Source organism: Tupaia chinensis, unplaced genomic scaffold (assembly GCF_000334495.1).
Source record: "Tupaia chinensis unplaced genomic scaffold, TupChi_1.0 Scaffold000402_1, whole genome shotgun sequence".
NCBI lineage: Eukaryota > Metazoa > Chordata > Mammalia > Scandentia > Tupaiidae > Tupaia > Tupaia belangeri.
The window spans coordinates 5,382,290-5,403,283 of NW_006159904.1; the positions used below are offsets into that span (position 1 = coordinate 5,382,290).

Here is a 20,994-nt window from a genome sequence, read left to right on the forward strand (position 1 = left end):
GGCCAGGGTCCCGGGGAGGAGGCACCGCCGGCCGCTGGAGACGCAGATGCCCCAACACATCAACCACAGCCTATCCACAGGACCTGGGGTTTGGAGGGCGAACCAGCAGTGTCCTGACACTTTAATCACTTCTCTGGTAAAGTACATCTTCATTTTTCTTTCCAGAAGCCAGAATTGATTTACTTAAGTTTCACTTAACTAAGCATCGGAAAAGCAATACAACGATTGTCTCTTGAAGATGAGGATGGCCTCCACCTTAACAGCGGTGCTCGATACTGAGTAATGTGCAACACAGTTCAGCATTTCCTTTTATCCAAAATACACCATCTAACAAGACAAAACGAATATATGGTAGTAGAAATCAGAGCACAGTGGTGGCCTCAGGATTGGAGAGTCACCAGAGAACTTTTGGGGGACAATAAATGTTCTGTTGGTAGGGGTGTTCACATTGATCTACTGTTATCTGTCAAAACTCTCCCAACTGAAGATCTGGGTATGTCACTGTTCATAAAATTTACAACTTTTAAAACGCTTGAATATGGGCCAGCAGGTGGTGTAATGGCTGAGGCGCTGGACTCCTATCCTATGTGGCTGACCATAGTTGATTCTCAGGCTGGAGATTTGAAAATCACACTGGGCACATGTGCATGTGTGCCCAAAATCCTGAGAGGAAAATGGAGAAGGGATTGCTTCATGGCCATCTCCCCTGGGGGCATTTCTCATTTTCCCTCTCACTCTCCCCAGCCCCAAAAGCCCTTTGGCAAAACCCTTAAAAGAAAAAAAAAAAATGCCAGGGCCAGCCTATGACATGGTGGGGTTAATGTGGCTTGATCTCACATAGGTGACGGTGAAGTTCGAGTCCCGGATCTGGCAGCTTGAGAAACATGCTAGGCACATGTGCACCTTTGCCCAAAACATCAAGAATGGACAATTGCTAGGTAGCTCTCCCTGCTGGAGATGCTTTCTCACTTTCTCTGTCTCTGGTGAACATGTGTGCCCTACAGCAAAATTTAAAAATAAAAACACAAGGACCAGCAGATGGCATAGTGGTTACATCACTGGACTCCCACATGGCCAACTGCAGCTTGAGTCCTGGACCAGTGGCTTAAAAATCACACTGGGCACATGTGCATGCATGACCAAGATCCCAGGAGGAGAATGGAGGAGGAATTGCAGTGTGACCATCCCCCCAGGGGGTTCTCACTTTCCCTCTCACTGTCTCTGTCTCTCTCTGGTAAGTGTATGCACCCTATGGCAAAAGCCTCTAAAAATAAAGTAAAAAAATAATAAAACACATGCCATTTGTAGACCTTTGAATCTACTGCTTCATCTTTTAAAGGTAGTGCAATTATTTACAAGTCATCATAGATAACAATTTTCCTAATGCTTGTTAAACATCCATCCAAAATTTATATGGCTTTGTGGCCATCTTTCTATTTCACTGACAGAATTATCTAACCTAATAGCCATTCATCAACTTAGGTGGGATTCCTTTTCAAATAGATGTCAGAGTTCTGAGCATTTTCAGTTCAGAAAGTAAAACCTCTGTAGAAAAGTGGGCTTTAGAGTTAGCTAAAGCCAAGATTTAAGTCCAGCTCTGCCTCTGTAACTTTGGGTAAATACTTAATATTTCCTTCTCTCTGCTGTAGTTTTGTGATGATTAACTGAAACATGTAGAAGGCAACTCGTTCTAAGTTAATCCTTCAGATATACGGTCTCTTCCAAAGGCACTCTTTGGGGTGGGAGGAGCTAAACCCAGGAACAAATGGCTGTATCAGTGTGCTTGGTCATTTTCTTCCCGTCGTCGGGGGCGGTTATCTCAGACAGGTGGTTGTCTTAACTCTTCTGTCGAAGCCTCTCAAGTAGCTGGGACTACAGGTGTGACCACTGGGTCTAGCTTTTTAGGGCAGGCCTAGGAATTAAACCAGGGCCTCCCACGTGGCCTCTGCCTGCCAAGCAGCAGTGTCAGCATGCGCTATCACAGCTGGGCCATTGTGATTTCTCAAATAACAGTTTTATTGACAAACTTGATCATTTTTAATCAGAATCTTTGCCAAACTGCATTACTGTCTATCAGACAGTTAAGATATAAACTGGGGCCAGCAAGTGGCATGGTGGTTAAGCCACTGGTCTCCTACATGGCCAACTAGTTTGAGTCCCAGATCTGGCAACTTATCATACTGGGCACATGCGTGAGGATGCCCACTATCCTCAGAGAATAAAAGAGATTATGGCTTGGCCCTCCCCACTGCGGGGATGATTTCTCATTTTCCCTCTCACTGTCTTTGTCTCTTTCCAGAGCACACGTGCCCTATGGCAAAAATGTGTGTGTGTGTGTGTGTAATTAGTTAAATCTTTTATAAAAGATAACATAAGAATACACTTCAAAAGAACAGTGCATGGTCTTGTTAGTATTGAACTACTAATTGGCTCTCAAGACATCTTGAATTCCCCTTCTGGGTCAGCAACTGCTCTACTGCAAATTGTGTAAAATTTAGACATTCTTTCAGCATCTCCCTTTATACAAATGAAGATTTTTTTTTTTTCCGTAGGTTTTACTCTGGAATGAAAGATATAGCTGACTCATTTCATATCAGAACATGGGGAAGAACCTGAAGGACCCAGTTTTCACACTGTTATAGCAGCTTGTAATAACAAGATCTTGTATGTGTGAGCCCAGCTTTTCTGGAGTGCTTCCCACAGCATGGATAAGGCCCATGTCATGGAATCCGAATAAGACAGAACAGAGCTGAGACAGGCTGAGCCAGGACAAGTCTGGATTAGAAGCCTCTTGGGAAGAGGGGAAAAGATACAGACTTTGGTTTGGTAGTCAACACAGTACTATAACCTAAAATACATGGAATGAACAATAATTCATAAATAGCTTAGAAATAGTAAAGGGGTGCACTGGAATCAGATTTTTCTAGAGCAGGTGGAATTGTGCCAAATATGATTTGGATTAGTATGGTTGGGGGGTGGGTGAGTGAGAAGAAATAAGAAAGGAAGTTCAGGGACCAGCAGATGGTGTAATGGTTACATTGCTGGACTCCCATGTAGTAGACCATGGTTCGAGTCCTGGGCCTGGCAGCTTAAAACCCACACAGGGCGTGTATGCGTGCAAGCCCAAAATCCCAAGAAGAGAATGGAGAAGGTATTGTGGTGTGGCCATCCTCCCTGAGGGGTGATTTCTCACTGTCTCTCTGGCAAGTGCACGTGCCCTATAGCAAAAAAAAAAAACTCTCAAAAAACAGTCAAGTCTGGAGAGACAAGGGAATGTGGCAGAAACAGGAAAGGGTACATCTCATCTCATTCTCCTCCCTTGACCCAGTGCCTTCTCCTTACTGATAGTCCTTGTGAGCCTTGCTTACCAGGCTCTTCTTTTCCCACAAAGCCCTTCCATAGCCCTTCTTCAGAACTAAAGGCTCCTTTCTGTTATCCACAGTGTGGTCCCTATGCCCCTTCCATGGCATTTCCTTCATTCCATCCTCAGTGAAAATTGTTTACATGCCTATTTCTCCAACAAGACTACTGTCTCTTTTTTTTCCTTTTTCTTTTTTTTATTTTTTTGAGAGGTTTTTGCTATAGGGCATGTGCGCTCGCAGAAAGACAGAGACAGACAGAATGCGAAAAATAACCTCCAGGGAGGAGGGCCACACTGCAATCCCTTCTCCTCCACTCTTCTCTTGGGATCTTGGGCACGCATGCACATGCACCTAGCATGAGTTTAAGCCACCGGGTCTGGGACTAGAACCGCAGTTAACAACATGGGAGTCCAGCAACATAGCCATTACACCAACTGCTGGTCCCACTGGACTACTGTCTTTCTTAAGAGCAGAGCTGTAGCTTATTTACCTTTGTATTCCACCCCTCCCTGCAGTGTCCCACAAAGTTCCTGAGTCAATTTCTATTCAAAATATTTTTCCTTTTAATTGAATTGAATGGAAGTTAAACTAGGATAAAGTGGAGCTAAGTTATAAATAGGTATAAACATAGGAGTTCATTCATTCAGGGAATATGGAACATTTACTGTATGCCAGGCCATGTTCTGGGCTCTGCGGATACATCCATGACTAAACCAGATAAAATTCTCTGCCCTTGTAGAACTTACATTCTATATCTATCATAAGGGATGAGATTAGCAATAAATTTACATAAATGCAAGCATACCTATTGGCCAAAAAAAGACACACATTTAAATAGTGTAATTATGAAGGCTATAAAAATTTATTATTGATTTGTTGTTATTATATATTGCACTTTTTATATGCACAATATATTCGCCCTACACATCACAGGAATTCAAAATGTAAGACTATAGAGAAAATTTTATTGACAATTTAAGAGATTCTCAAAGATCATTTTGAGCATGCTAGATTTTGCCCTTAGGCACAGTCTTTAAAACCTACATACTTTATAAGTTCTGACTCTGCTGTACCAAAATGAAGAGTCTGAAATTGTTGAACAAAAGGGAACCACTTTAGGTATTTGAACATGTGAATGATGACATGATGAATCCATGTTCTGTTCAGATTTGTCTAGTAACAGGATTCAGAGACAGTAGATTTACATAAATATATACAATCAACAGTGGAATTCACATGAAAAATAATTTAAAAAGAAAAGGCTCATGACTCATTTCTTTTAAAAAAGTAAAAGAACTTGATGTCATAAATATTTCTAAGCAATCTTGATTATAAAGTCTTAAATAAAAATTCTTAACATATTGGCTTAAGGTTTATGTTGATAAAGATTTATCATTTTCATATTTTTTTCAGAGAATATTGAAAAAGAACACCAAGTTAGGAAAAATCATTTTAATATTTGGCAGTAATTTTATTTCATACATTAAAAACCAATCATTAACCATGAAAACAATCTTCACTTATACAATGTAAAAAATTTTTCCTTGACAGTGACTAGAAATATTCCATAACCATAAAGCTATAAAGAGATTTATGCCCGAAAGAGCAAGTTAGGGAAGCAAAAATACTAATATCAATGATAAGCACCATGACAGAACTTTTTTGCACTTAGGGCCTGATTGCTTGTATTTAAACATAACCATGGCCAATAAGGACCAAAATAATATCTTTTTGGCAAAAAAATTAAAAAGAATAAAAATACATACAGAGGTCTGGAAACAGTAAAGAATGCCCACTTTAAAAATAAAATAATAAAATCAATTGTACTTGTTTTTTAAATTAACATGACGTTTGCAAAGTATATTCATATGTCACTTTTCTTGTTCTTTAGTTTGTTTTATACCATTTAGACTGCTCCATTTTTTGTTAATCTGTTGTCACGCTAAAGTAAACAAGTATATTGAATTTTGCAGGTTTGATGTAATGAACCCGAATCACTGGGGCTAGATCCAGTAGCTACAACAATCTTACTTGCAACTCATTCCAACTGGTTGAGATACAATTTATCTATGTAACTTTTAAAAAACCTAACTAGATGAGATCTTGTGCATGCGTGCACGTACAAGTTTGCTAAAGCAGTGTGAGAGAGTGAGCACAACTCAGAGAGAGGCAAGACACACAAACAAGTTTACACAGTGGTCCAATTAACCCCTAACAGACTGGGCAAGCCAGACACTGGATTAGCCCCAAAATAAACCTGAGGCTGCGCAATGGGGGAATTAGAGATTCTGTCATCACAATGACGTATTAGTGACAAGTTTGGAAAATAAAGTCAAAAAAGGATGCCTCAGCCACAGCATTCCTATGACACTGCAGGATACGAAGCAGCGACAGCCAATTCACAGGCAGAGATCAGGGGTTGGTAATCCCCTGGATCTGCAGCTAAGGATCCCTGGTAAGTTCCAGAGGGCATGACAGCCTCTGGCAGTGGCTTTCCACCTTCCCCAGGGAGAAATTTCTTAGGGCCTCCAGAGTACGAATGTGGGCATCCCCCTCCTGGTTCCAATGGTTCTCCCACTGCAGATACTATCCCTTCCGGAGGTTTGGTTAAAACCATCACTCCCCTTCCACTGCCAATTCAGTCTCAGAAAGAGTCTCCTGCCCTGTGGGGTCCCTGAGTTTGAGGTAATGTGCTGTAAAGCAGTAACATATAAAGTCAGGAGGTCTACTTTGAAACTTAAGCACTCTCCCATGCAACATTAGCCAGTTTTGTTTTCTCAGTAACACTTTTTACTGAGTTTTTCCACACAATTTATAATGTGTAGGGCAAACACACACATAGTTGGAATATGATACAAAGATTTTTTTAAAGTTCAGTGTTGAAACTCCTTAAGAGAAAGAAAAGCAGACACTACTTTTCCATTTTCTACTTCCTGTCCCTGGCTTTGAGGTAAAAGAACACTAAGGTTCCTATGAAAGTTAAAAGTTCCCTGTCCCTCCACCCACATAATACTAGGGAATTCCTGAGCTATCTACCTCCCAAATTTGTGATCCTAACTCTAGGCATGTCTATACAGGTCTCTGACTCAGTTTCAAAATCCACAGAATTTTTGAAACAAAATGATACAGCTGCATTCCTTAAATACCAATCATGAAATCATTAAAAACAGAAACTAACCAGAGTATATATGCGTATATCAAATAAAACTCCGCCTGTTTTAAAGGTGTTTTATTTGCTCTGTTGAAGTCATGCCTAAGACTCTTTCTAAAAGCCCTTAGGAGGAAGCTCCTAAGGCATTCTACAGTTTGATACCTTGTCCCAGTTTTGTCAGGTTCTTAAAATTACATGACTTCCTTCACAAAAACCCTCCAAAATGGGCACATTAATGCAAAAACAACTTCATTTATAATTCGGTGAATTTTAGTCACACAAAATAATAATCTAACCTGCCCAAACATGCAACTTCTCTTTTTCTTCCCCCAAGAACTTAATTCCCTTCTTTACAAAATGGTTCTATTTGAAGATGAAGTTAAAATCCACCATATTTCAAGTTAAACTATGAAGGTTCCACATAATGAAAGCATGATTTGAAATTCAGATTGGCATTTGTTTTTCTGTATTTTCCTATATGTATTCTAAATAAGCTTCCTGGACCATACTTTTAGAGATAAATTTAAATGATTTTATATTACACTATGAAGTTCTAATAAATTTTCAGTTTATGAGGGTTTATCTCTTAGCTCGATGTCATACAACCTCTATAGAATCAAATCTACGGGAAAAAAAATTTCAAATACAAAACCCTTAGCTCTGTGTCATAAATAAGTTTGGGTAAAATCGCAAGCCTTCTACTGAGTCATCTCGACAAAGATGGCCCATCTTCTCTGCGAGCAGCAACCTAGGAATAAAGAGAATAAAACATAATTACTGGTCCATTTAGAAACACAAACATGAGTTGTAACCGAGGGTAAGAGATCTACCCTACCTTTCTTTAGCCAGAAGGACAGACATTCCCACAAGCTTAGCAAATTCTTCTGACGTTAGGGATCCCTTCTCTGACACCTTACAGAAGCACACAGCAGAAAAAATGTGATTAATTAGGATACACAGGTACTAATCTTTAGGCCAGATTATACAACAGCCAATGCTAAATTTTCTACTAAAACCCAAAGAATATTCACTATTGAACTAAATCTTAAACTAAAGTTTTGTTAAAGTTGAGTAATACAGAACAAATATAGTAGAGGCTCAGATATCAAAATGAATCCCTCTATAAGGGCACTACACTAATACCTAAAAAGATTACTCAATATACTAAAAAGGAACATACAACAAATTCTGATTGAGTTCATACCACATGCTCCAGGGAAGAAGTTTAGTCTGAAATATGTGGTAGAAATATCTATAAGAAATATAGGGACCAGCAGTTAGCATAATGGCTATGTCGCTGAACTTCCAAGTAGTCAACCGTGGTTCGAGTCCCAGACCCGGTGGCTTAAACTCACGCCGGGTGCGTGTGTGTGCCCAAGATCCCGAGAGGAGAATGGAGAAGGGATTGCGGCATGGCCATCCCCCTAGGGGGTGATTTCTCTCTTTTTGTCTCTGTGTCTCTCTCTTTCTGGCGAGTGCATGCGCACCCTGTAGCCAAAACCTCTCCAAAAAAAACCAAAGTATAATAAATGTGAGTTATTCAAATTATACATGCTCACCATAAAGGTTACTAAGACTGCACTGTTTCAAGTATGAGTAGTACAGGCAATTTGGCCAGTAAACTCCAGCTACGGAATAGTCACTTATATTTTTTAAAGCAATGATTTTGCAAAATAATTGTGATATTTTATAATGTGGCTTATGTTGGTGTTGCTGAGGAAAACATTCAGTTACATGTAACATTCTGATTAACAAAGTTAAAAATCAATTCTCAACACTGAGCTTCAATAGAGAAGACAGTACCTCACTAATTCTAATTCTCCTTAATAAGATGTTGAGAGTGTCAGTAAATTTCAAAAAGCTTTTAATGTATGACTTCAATTAATATTTTTTTGAAAGAGAGATTTTTGCTATAGCGCACATGCGCTCACCAGAGAGTGAAAGAGACAGAGACAAAAAGCAAGAAGTCACCCCCCCACCCCCCGAGTGGATGGCCACACTGCATTCCCTTCTCCTCCATTCTCCTCTCAGGATTTTGGGCACACACGCACATGTGCCCAGTGTGAGTTTTAGGCCGCCGGTCTGGGACTCAAACTACAGTCGACTATGTGGAAGTATAGTAATGTAACCATTATCCCGTCTGCTGATCCCTTGATTAATATTTATTCTTTGTTAATGATAAACCATATTTAATTTGGCCTCTGAATGTTACTTTTTAGTCAAGTTAAATTCAAAGGAAATTTTTTTCTCAAATTGCTAAACATCCAGGGCCTCGTTGCAAGCTCTAGTGACTAAAGGAAGCAGGGTTCACATACTGTCTCCAGGGCTGAGGCCACCATTTCCTCTTCCTTATGGGACTGAAGCTCAATTACCATGACACCACTGTCAAAAACTCGGAGCCTAAAAAGTAGATTGAGAACAAAGCCATGAAGCATCTAGGATATTCAACAACTAAGGAGGAGTACATATTTTTGACCCTCCTTTATGTTCAGTTCTGGGGGTCAAAATTAACACAAAACATTTGAAACATAATGACCACAAGCAACTATGGCATAACTAAAGAGCTCATGAGTTGATAATAAAATTATAAACTATAATCTACAGACTAAATAAAATATGTCCAGTTGCTTTTATTCTAACATTAAGAATAATGAAAATATCATTCACAGCTGAACATCTGCATTCCTGGGTCTTTAGAAGGAAGGAAGAGGGACTTGTTACTCTGACCTCATGGAAAAGCCCACATTTTTATCTCATTCCTGAATGGTCAAGTATCTGACTGCTAGCCCTGTTAGGACACACCCAGCCCTGATAAGGCTGAAAGCCGGGATGACAGAAGATGCTTGTGGTGCCAAATGAATTCTGGTCATATATAGTATAATTTCAAGAGGGCAGTATTTTGGCTCACTACTTAGGGATGAATCTTGGCTGGGCTTTCCCATTTACCCATGCAGAATGGTGGTTACAGGTAGCAAACATCCTGCAAAGGTTTCTTTACCTGAGAGGTAATTTCAGTGCTTCTAGCATCTTGCACGCGTTCACTAAATCTTCTGGTGAGAGCAACTAATGGGGGGGGGAATAAACTCAGTTTATACTGCACGTTAATCAAGTGAGGCTATGTAAGTAATAACCACTAAAACAAAGGAAGAAATTTAAAATAAAAGTATAAGGCGAGCTATATATGTCATTATAAATTTTACAGCAGCCATATTTAAAAAATGAAAAGAAACAGGTGAAATTCATTTTAACACACACATATATATTTTTTAATTTAAGCCAATAAACTGAATATAGTACCAATTCAACACATAATCAGTATAAAAATTATTAATGTGATGCTGACATTTCTTCATTTTGCTGACATTTCATTTTGTACTTAAAGCACAAAATGAAGAAAGCACTTCATTAAGTCTTAAAACACATCTTGATTTAGACTAACTACATTTCAAGTTCATAGTCATCCCACGTGGCTCTGCTTTTGGTCAGGGTAGCCTTACAAATCAGTACAGTGTGGTGGAGACAAGCACAACTTTGAGCCACACAGGGTGGCTCCAGAGCCAGTTCATCTAGAGTCCAAATCCCAGTCAAACCACTATCTCCAGGTGTGGCTTTAGGCAAGTTATTTCATCTTTCTGAGCCTCAATGTCCTTGTCCCCAAATAATCTCTTGTAGTGGGGAGTGAGGGGGACAGTAAAAATAGCTGTATCACCGAGTCACTGGGGAGATAAATGAGGTAGCACATACAGAGCACCTGATGAATAGTAAGAACTCAGTGATGGCAGTTATGATGACAACTCAAATAAAAACACAGAGCAGAGGCTTAACCTGTCAGACGGGGATGAGGGCTGAAAAGACACACATGTGAATCATTGCATGGTGGTGACTGCTGACACCAAGGGACCGTATTTGATTTCTGGGGCACATCGAGCACCTGAACAGACCTTGAAGGCCAAGGATATCTGGGAGGAAGAACAGCCACTGCTGATGCACAGCCAAAGGAGCAGGTGGCTTTCCCTCTACATTATCTACAAGGCAATCTGTATCCAACTGATTTCATTTGAAAGAGTTAACTAGTGCAAGAACAAAGGGCTTCCTGTACAACCTTATTCATCACAACACAAATACAGAATATTAGGGCTGAAAGATACTACTCAGCCCAAAATCCTTACTTTTAAAGATAAGAAGACCGAGTCCCAGAAAGGTTGATAGTTACTCGAGGTTACTCTGCAAATCACTGGCAAAACCAAGAAAAGAATCTATTTCTGAGTTCTCAGGACAGAATTCTTTTCACTGCATCACACTGCTTCTCAAAATAGCTTTCATATTCACAACCCTTCCTCAAATTGTATTCACTATAGGGGAATTTGTATTAAATCAAGAAAAGTCTATATTTAGTTAAAAGGATATCTAAATATTCTATTCTTACTTCCATTCCTCGAGCTCGGTTTACTAAACAATACACCTCCGTGAGTGACATTATTCCTCCTCGTTCCTGTTAGAATGTGAAATTTAAAAAAATATATTATAATTAGCAACAGTTAGTACTTACTAACAGAAACCATAATCAGAGCACAATCAGACATCAGAAAATTCCTTAAGAAACTTTTAAAAACCTATATTTACACACAGGAGGAACTATTCTGATACTATGAGGCATTTCAAATTTAGTATTTGGAATTTCAAAGTTTAACATTACTGGTTTAACATTTACTGGAATGAAAAGCAGAACTCTATACCATGTTTCAAAAAGTACCCTTAAATATTTTGGTTCCAGCAAATAAGTGAATAATAAAGTATAGAATTAAATAGAATATCATGATTTTGCAACTGTTAATAAAGTAGCAGATCTGGGTAATAACTCTCATAGGCTGCTAATATCACCAAAGACAACCAGACATTATGAGCCTTCTGATGGAAGTGCCCAATACTCTGTATAAAACATTGTTGGGGGAAAAAAAAAACACAATAAATCTGTACTTCTAATTACTAGTTTACGAGGAAGCTTGCTTACATACAAGTCATGGTGAAATCCAGACTATGGGACATTATAGGATACACTAGTTTCTTCAGTAAGTTAACTGGATAAGTTGAGAGGAGAGATGAAAGAAGGAGAAACCCATGGAATTAAAAATAAGTCAACCTGAGAGATAAATTGACCAACTGGAGAAAATCTTGATTTGAACAGACCAACTATAAGAGAAAATATAAACACTAAATAGACATTTGAGGGTATTATGAAACTATTTTAATTTTTTAGGTATGAAATGCTATTATAGTTGTATTTAAAGGAGTCTATCATTATAGTTACATGATTTACAGATAAAATTATGTGATGTCTGGGATTTGCTTCAAAAATCACTTTGAGAGGAGGCTGGTTTATAGACAAACCTGGATATTGACCATACGAGGATTCATTATATCACTTAATTTTGCTATATGTTTGTTTTGGGGGTTTTGTTTTGTTTTTTTTTAGAGAGGTTTTTGCTACAGGGTGCATGCTCTCACCAGAAAGACAGAGAGAGACAGAGAAACAGAAAGCAAGAAATCACCCCCAGGGGGGATGGCCACACCGCAATCCCTTCTCCTCCATTCTCCTCTCGGGATCTTGGGCATGCACACACATGCGCATGGCATGAGTTTAAGCCACCCGGTTTGGGACTACAACCGTGGTCTACTATATGGGAGTCCAGTGACATAGCCATAGCCATTATGCCAACTGCTAGTCCCAAAGTATTTCTTAATACAAGTACTTTAATAAACTTTTGATGCCTGAATACTGTTAGAAGATGAGTCTGTATTATGGAATTACTTATAATACATTATATAGTGAAAATTAGATCTATAGAAATATATCTATTAAAGATTGTATATTTCCTTTTAAAACAAGAAAGACTTATCAGATATATATAGGAAATTATAGATAACTGAAATATAAATTAAAAACAATTTAGAAGTCTATGAACAAAGAATTATTAATAAATATACTAAACTAATTTAATATTCTTCAAAGAAAATATAACCTATGTCAGTTAATACTAACCACTTCATGCAGGGAGTTATGTTGTTAAGATTTCTGATGACATGAGAATAATTTAACATAGTTTTTTATGAACACTCAGGTTTGAGTTTTTACCTCTAAAGGTGCCTGCAATATTCCTGCCAGCTGTTTGGCCAGCTGCATGTGGTACTGTGTGCCTGAGCCGTAGGTTTCCCTGGTAACCGGGTTAGCTATTCCCATGCTCAACAGGTAGGATTTAAATCTGATGGTCTATAGTAAGAGAAGAAAATGGACAAAAAGTCTAAGTAGAATTATTCTCTCTAGCCCAATATTTGAAATCCTTCCTTCATAAATTCAATTCTACTCTATTATTTCAATATACATACCTATTCTTCTACTATACTTTTATGCTGTGAATTATAAGGGAGAATTCTAATAGTCCCTTGCATAGATCTAATTCTCCTTTCCTCTTCTATCCTCGACTCTCATAATCCATTTACATCAAAAGTTGGATATGAGAAGGGATTATTAACAATTATTACTTTTTTTCCTTTTTTGCCAGAGGATACAAGCACCCACCAGGCAGACACAGACAGAATAGGAGAAGGACAAAGCACTCCCGAATGGGCATGGTCACCACAATTCCTTCTCCATCTCTCTATCCTGTCTGGATTTTGGACACTAATATACATACACCTAGTGTGTTTTTCAAGCTGCCAGGGCTGGGACTCAAACCATGCAGTCAGCCATGTGGGATCTGGCTCCCTTAACCACTGAGCTGGCCCATACAACTATGCTATACTTAACGCCAACCAAATGATACAACCAAACTTAACACCAACCAAACTTAATGCTAACCAAATGATACAACTAAAAACTTAGAAAGGAAAATGGCTGTGACCAGATTACAGACAAATCTAATAAAACAGACATCAAACTTAGGGATATATATAAAACAGCCAGTCCTTAGGTATTTCAGTATCTTTTTTCTACACTCAAAGAAAAGACATTGAAATAACCTTTACTGCTACTGGAACTAACAACATTTTTATGGTTGACTTTTTCTTAGTGCTTTCACATATGTTCAAGTCTTAAAAGAGAGGGGAAAAAAAAAAAAACTGCAGTAAGAAAGCAAACCGGTAAGTCACAAAAGCCTCTTTGTGTTAGTTATATAATCTATTAATAGTTTCTACTTTCTTAAAAAAGCAACCCATTTACCTCATCTTCTGTGATGTCACCTTGTTTGTCTTTAATTTTGTTAGCAATCGATTTTGATAACTCCACCATTTCCTTAGCCTGTCAAAAGAAAAGTGAAGAATGAAAAGAAATAATGTCCCAAAATATCTGCTAAAAATATTTTTTCATTATATCATAATTGGTATAAATTAAATAAGCATAAACAATAGATACCTTGATCATTAGTTTGCTGAGGTCTTCAAAAGCCTGTAATGAGAAATAAGTTTTGTTGAAATCTCTCTGGACAACTGAAATTTTTTGTTTGTTTGTTTGTTTTTAATTTGCTATAGGGTATCTGTACTTACTGGAAAGACAGAAAAGAACACAGAGAGAGGGGAAGGAAAATGAGAAAGCACCTTCCAAGGGGAATGGCCATGCCATAATCCCTTCTCCTCCGTTCTCCTCTTGGGATTTTGAGCATTCATAACACGTGCCCTTGCCCTGAGATTTTTTCAAACCACAGGGTCTAGGACTTGAATTGTGCAGTTGGCCAAGTGAGATCTAACTGCCTTAACCAACATGCCACCAGGTGGTCCAGAACTGAAACGTTTTAAAGCGATGAAGCACCCTCTACTTTCTTCCCATGATAAGAATTTATAAAATTTTTACTAGTATCAATTTTTAATGAAATAGACAAGTAATAAATATCCCTTATACTAAAAATTCAGTTTAGTTATCCATAAATTTTCAAAAATTAAAACCTTTTCAAATGTTCAAAGAGAAAATAGTTATTACTAGCAGACGAAAGGTGATATAGATAACAGTTCAAAAAATAGTATTTACTGTTATTTGACACAATTAAGAAAATCTGTCACTTGTTTTTCCTAAAAGCATTTCCTGGTATAGGGTCAAAACTCAAAGGCATTATTAAAGCTTTCCTAGTTGAAAATGACAATGTACAGCTATAGGAACTTTTTTGGGCATAATTTTTACTTTTAAGGTGTGATTTCACTGAAACAGCAAGCCTCAATCTTTGAATATTTACACATTACACTTAAAGCTTTTGATATGGTAGACATCATCAAAGAAAATAATTCACATACCACCAAAATGCATCTAAATAAAAACCATCAATTGTTTAATTAATTGTTTAAAGAATTATTTTATGTAGCTTTATTTATTTATTTAAATTTGACCAGAGAGAGACAAAGGAAGAGGGGAGAGAGAGAGAGAGAGTGAGAAAACAAGTCCCAGTCCTGGGACTCAAACCATGGTTGGCCATGTGGGAGTCCAGCACCTTAACCACCATGCCACCTGCTGGCCCCAATTGTTTAATGTATTAAACAGCAAACATCCACTTCAAAGACCTTCTCAAACCTAATCAGACATATTTATAATTATTTCAAGTTACCAAAAAATATACTGCCAGTGCAGAGTATCCTATCTAGTTGTGTGTACAGTATTATTTTTAAAAACCAAATAGCATTTTTAAAAAGCACATAACTCCACCATATTACATTTATCGGTCCACATTGGGGTCCGATAAATATACTAGTAGCTCTGATCAGTTTGCGCCTATCTGCAGGAAAGTATTCCCCACCTGTGAAAGGATTTTGCTAAAAGAATAGTGTTGTGCAAGATTCTGATGGCCAGCTCACTAAGGCTAATACTGAAAACAAAGGGGAATGTGCACACACCTAACAGGAACTTCCTCAGATAAACAAAAGGCTTAAACACTGGATTCTTATCAGCAAAAGCCAGCAGATGCAGGAAACCCTTTGTGGGAAACTCTGGGCACTAGCTCTGAAACCAAGGCAATACTAACATTTCAATGAAGGGCATGTCCCACATCAACCTAGTTTTCAAAAATTAAACATTTTACACACTTATGATTTTTACTTTGAATATTTAAAATATTAATAGATTTATTTTACCTGCATAGAGAAACCTAATAAGACAATACCTTAAGAATTGGTAAATGGGAAATCATTTTACTGTATTAAATTTTCATAGAAAATATGTAAAAATAAGAGCAAGTCCACATATGATACAAAAGTTAGCCCTTATTGCTTATAAACACAATTTAAAAATAAATATAAACACTTAAGTGCATTAAAAGAATTATTTATTTATATGTTTCAAGTAATTTTAAAACACAAACTAAAGCCTCACTTCTATTTCTTTTATTATTATAAAACTTGAAATGAGCTATCAAAACAATGAGTGGAGAAACTACCTACAATAAAAATTAAAGCAAAATAGATACACATACCCATTCTACTATTTTATCTGCCAATTTACAGAACCTTCTATCTCTCTACCACACCTGTTGTCAAATTTAAACTCCGAGTTTGAGAGAATGTTATCTTATTTTTAATAAAACCATGGGGTCCTCTCCTAAGCTGACTTACAGCATTACTGATTTTTCAGTTATTACTTTGGTTATTAGGTTCAATAACTACTAGTATACTTCTGAATTTTCTGTCTTAATACTCTTGAACCTGTGTTTCTGCACACTGAGTTCCTTTTCTGGGATTCCTCTTATCCCTGCTGGTCATTTGCTAGGAACTGCTCATCTTTCCGACCTTGAATTTCGTTCATCTCCTCCTGCTACCAAGCCAGATTCCTTGACCCCAACAGGAATTAGGGGCCATGTTATGTGTCCCTGATGCCACTTCTGTTTTTCTCTCATGGGGCATTTCTCACATGGTAGCTCATGCCTGTTTGCCTGCCTGGCACATGACCACAATATCCACTGCCTCTGGTGCAGTGGCCAGTACACGACAGAGAGCAAGGACAATCTGCTGAATAAACCAGTGACGTGCAAGACAAAGCACAATGCTTAAGTAGACACCATGAAAAGTAGACTGAAACAGAATAACTTATTTAATAAATTAAGAAAAACATTATTTTAAACATAATACCAAGTTACTATGGCAGCACTCAGAAAAAGGAATACAGGGACCAGCAGATGGCGTAATGGCTGGGTTGGTGGGCTCCCATGTAGTCGACCACAGTTCGAGTCCTGGACCCGGTAGCTTAAACTCACGACGGGTGCATGTGCATACGTGCCCAGAATCCCAAGAGGAGAATGGAGGAGAAGGGATTGTGGTATGGCCATCCCCCCTGGGGGATGGTTTTTCGCTTTCTGTCTCTCTGTCTCTCTCTTGTCTGTCTGGCGAGCGCACACACCCTATAGCAAAAACCTCTCCAAAAAAAGCAAAAGAAAAAAAGAAAAAGGAATACAAATAATGCAAAACCATAATAGTTCAATGCCCCCATGCCATCTCTCAAAGTGCTGACACAAAGAAGATTACAATGGATGTTGCTGAAAGAGGACAATGACAGCACCTTCTGGTTGGCAAAAAGTAGTGATGATATAATGTACTGTAACAATTTGATCAACTGGACTGGGGAGAAATGTTCTCATTGAAATGTTCACTTTGTAAGCTAAATAATGTGATTGAATGTATATTAAAAAATTAAAAAAAAAAAGAGTCCTGGATTCTTATCCCCCAGTTACAAATAGAGGCAATTTCTTCTCTGGATAACAGGAACTGTTTTAAGGCTAAAATGTTGGAATTTTATGGAGACAGAGGATTCTGAGCAGATGGTGGCTATGACAGCATAGTCTTTTAATCTCTCCAACTCATAACCCAGAAACAGTGCGACTACATCTCAAAACCAAAAACCCATGTTCAGAACATACAACAAAATTAAATGTCAAGGGACCAGCAGTTAGCATAATGGCTATGTTGCTGGACTCCCATGTAGTTGACTGTGGTTCGAGTCCCAGACCCAGTGGCTTAAAACTCATGCCAGGCACATGTGCGTGCCCAAGATCCCGAGAGGAGAATGGATGAGAAGGGATTGCGGCATGGCCATCCCCCCGGGGGGTGATTTCTCGCTTTCTGTCTCCCTGTCTCTCTCTGTCTGTCTGGCGAGCACACGCGCCCCATAGCAAAAATCTCTCCAAAAACAAAAACTAAATGTCAAGAGAATGGCGAAGGAGGTGGATGGTGGCAATATGGTAATGCAATTAGAATGACACAGGAAAGATCCTAGGTTTGAGTCCTGAGACCTCCCAGAGCACATCAGGCATCATCAGGCATGTACACATACATGTGCCCATGATGTGGGCAGACTAGGATGGGGGGTGGATGTGGGTGTAGAGACCCTGTTGGGGGTGTCTGTCGTTCTCTCTTTCTCTCATGAAACGAAGAAAAAACTTACGGAGGAAAAAAAAGAAAAGAAGGAGCAGAATAACATGGTACAGACAATGAATGCATGTGTAAAAAACATCCTAAGAATTAGATCATGATATAACCTTTTACTTCAAAATAAGCTAAAAGATATTAAGATGGAGATTTAAGCTATGAAAGGACAATATAAATCAGAAATGAAGTGATGGGGGAACCAGCAGTTAGCGTAATGGCTATGTCACTGAACTCCCACATAGTCGACCGCGGTTCGCGTCCCAGACCCGGTGGCTTAAAACTCACGCCAGGCGCATGTGTGTGCGTGCCCAAGATCCCAAGAGGAGAATGGAGGAGAAGGGACTGCGGTGTGACCATCCCCCCTGAGGGGTGATTTCTCGCTTTCTGTCTCTATGTCTCTCTCTGTCTGTCTGGCGAGCGCATGTGCCCTATAGCGAAAATCTCTCCAAAAAAATAAATAAATAAAAGAAATGAAGTGATGGAATTCAGGAAAGAATTAAGAAATAAAAGAAAAAAATCATTTCAAAAATAAAGGTTACACTAGACATCACTCAACAGTAAATAAACACAACAGATAAATTTTTAAGGGGCAGGTAAAAGAGAGCAAAGTTTTCTAAATAAGAAAGAAATACAAGAGATTTCAACAAGCATTTGAGGAACCAAAAGATGGTGTAGCAGTTATGTCACTGGACTCTCACATGGCCGACCACGGTTCGAATCTCAGATCCAGTGACTTGAAAATCATGCCAGGTACATGTGCGTGTGTGTGTGCGCCCAAGATCCCAGGAGGAGAATGGAGAAGAGACTGCCACATGGCTATCTCCCTGGGGGGTGATTTCTCCCTTTCCATCTCTGTATATGTCTCTCTCTCTGGCAAGCGCACACACCCTATAATAAAAATATCTTTTTTTTAAAAAAAAAAAGAGCATTTGAAAGAAAGTCATGATGAAGACAATGAAGTTGTAACATATAGCTAATATGAGTCCCAGAAGAAAAAAAATTAAAGCAATTATTGAAAGTTGTAATATAGAAAACATCCCTGAAATTAAAAATTCAGGAAACTATATATTGACAAAACACATTGTGTACCTGAGAATAACAACCCAAGATGACTAACATAGATAGAGTTCAGTAAAATTACTGGACTTTAAGGAAAAAGAAATAAATAATTATTTGCCTAGGAAAAACAGCAAGTGACTTCTAAGGGGGAAAACAGAGTATCATCATCCTTTTATTTTTATTTTTTATTGTTTAGTCTTTGCTATAGGGCATGTGTGCTCACTAGAGAGGGAAAGTGAGAAATCAGCCCCCAGGGAGAATGGCCATGCCACAATCCCTTTTCCTCTGTTCTCCTCTCAGGATTTTGTACACACTCACATGCATGCACATGTACCCAGCATGATTTTCAAACCACTGGGTTTGGGACTCAAACCATGCAGGTGGCTATGTGGGATCTAGCTGCCTTAACCACTATACTACTAGTTGGCCCAATTATCATCATTTTTTGACAGCAACACTTCATGCCAGACCAAGAAAATGGAAGTAATATATTGAAGGCATTCAAGGAAAGAAAATGTGAGCCAAGGTTTTTAAATCCAGCAAAGCTGACTTTCACATATAAGGAACACAAACATGCCAGATTCCAAGAATACTGTCTCCATGAGCAATTCCTGGAAAATCTAAAGAATGAGGTTCAGACATCCAAAATGACAAGGGGGAGATCAGCATAAGGACAGGTAGTACTAAACACAGAGGCGCTTGGACTAATATTACTGAAACTAAATGAGAGCTGGGAGGAAAGAATATACACAGTGGCTGACCACTCAGTTGGTGCAGATTCAGTACACCTCTTTTTTAAATGTGGGAAGAATGGGGAGAAGACATATTCAAAAAATTCCTTTAATTGTTTAGTAATTATTTACAGTATCACCCCAAGTTTGAATAGGAAGGATCAATATGATCCCATGAAGCACTTTGATTAACAAAAAATCCCAATTCTGCCAACTGGAAAGACTTAAAAATAAAAATCAACTCAATAGTGATAGATATTCCTAGCAGGCAGATTGTGGTTTTTCTAAAACCACACTAAAAGAAACCAGAACTTTTCAGAAAAATGGTTGATTCTAGATCTGGAGCAGGAAATGTATAAGGTAGTCCTGAAACTTTTGTCATACCAGACAGTGAAGAAGTTATTAAAGTCAACCAGGTCATGTCAATAGCATTCGGTGGCCAATGTGAAAAGGCTCCCACTAGCCAAAGTTGGAATAATTTAAGCTTCAATAGGATTTTTTTTTTAATTTTTGTAAAGAACTATTTAATTTTATCATTTAAAATATTTTTTTTTAATTTGACCAGAGGGAGAGGGAGAGAGAAAGCAAACCCCAGGTCCTGAACTCAAACCTCAGTCAGTCATATGGGAGTCCAATGCCACCTGCTGGCCTGCTTCAATAGGCTATTAATTGTAGTTGATTAAAACTCATCAAATTCATTAAAATTTGTGAATGCATGGAGCCAGCAGGTGGTGTGGTGGTTAAGGGTGATGGACTCCCACATGGCTGCCCATGGCTCAAGTCTCGGACCTGGCAGCTTGCCTTCTTGCTTTTGCTCTCTCTCTCACTCTATCCCTCTCTGGTCAATTAAAATGAATAAACAAAGTTAAATAATTCTTTTTTAAAAAAATTTGTGAATGCATAATAAGACATTAAATGAAACCTAAATAGTCACCATCAAAGGAAGACAAGGAACAAATTATTATCCAGATGATAAAGGAAAATGTAATTATTCTGTCCTCTCTATATGAACTGAATAACTAAGTATCCAATTAATAGATGAAAAGAAGCATTTCTTTATTTTTTTTCTAAGTTTATTTCTTCCATGAACAAGAGATATGGAGAGAGACAGAGACAGCACCCCTGACGGAGTCCTGATGCCACTATCTACCCCCAGCATTTGTAAAAATCTAAGGCCAGTTTTCTATAAATATAGAAAAATCCGCCCCGGGCCCTGCACCTAGGCTGTGACCGCCGGCAGGTCCTGCGCGGGCCTCCCCGGGCCCTGCGTGGCCCCCCGGGCCCCCCGCCAAGGCGGCGG

General features: G+C 38.5%; 1 protein-coding gene across 1 annotated transcript in view; it reads right to left on the reverse strand.

Annotated features, from left to right (window-relative positions):
• Nucleotides 1–4,921: 4,921 nt before the first annotated feature.
• VPS36 (vacuolar protein sorting 36 homolog) overlaps nt 4,922–20,994 on the reverse strand; it is a 25,581-nt gene continuing 9,508 nt past the window's right edge. The window contains exons 6-13 of the mRNA XM_006154215.3: nt 13,922–13,954; nt 13,730–13,807; nt 12,647–12,781; nt 10,940–11,005; nt 9,512–9,576; nt 8,829–8,913; nt 7,349–7,425; nt 4,922–7,261 (exon numbers count right to left, since the gene is read on the reverse strand). Coding sequence (XP_006154277.1) covers nt 7,168–7,261; nt 7,349–7,425; nt 8,829–8,913; nt 9,512–9,576; nt 10,940–11,005; nt 12,647–12,781; nt 13,730–13,807; nt 13,922–13,954 — 633 coding nt within the window. The 3' untranslated portion in view covers nt 4,922–7,167. The remainder of the gene's footprint in view (nt 7,262–7,348; nt 7,426–8,828; nt 8,914–9,511; nt 9,577–10,939; nt 11,006–12,646; nt 12,782–13,729; nt 13,808–13,921; nt 13,955–20,994) is intronic.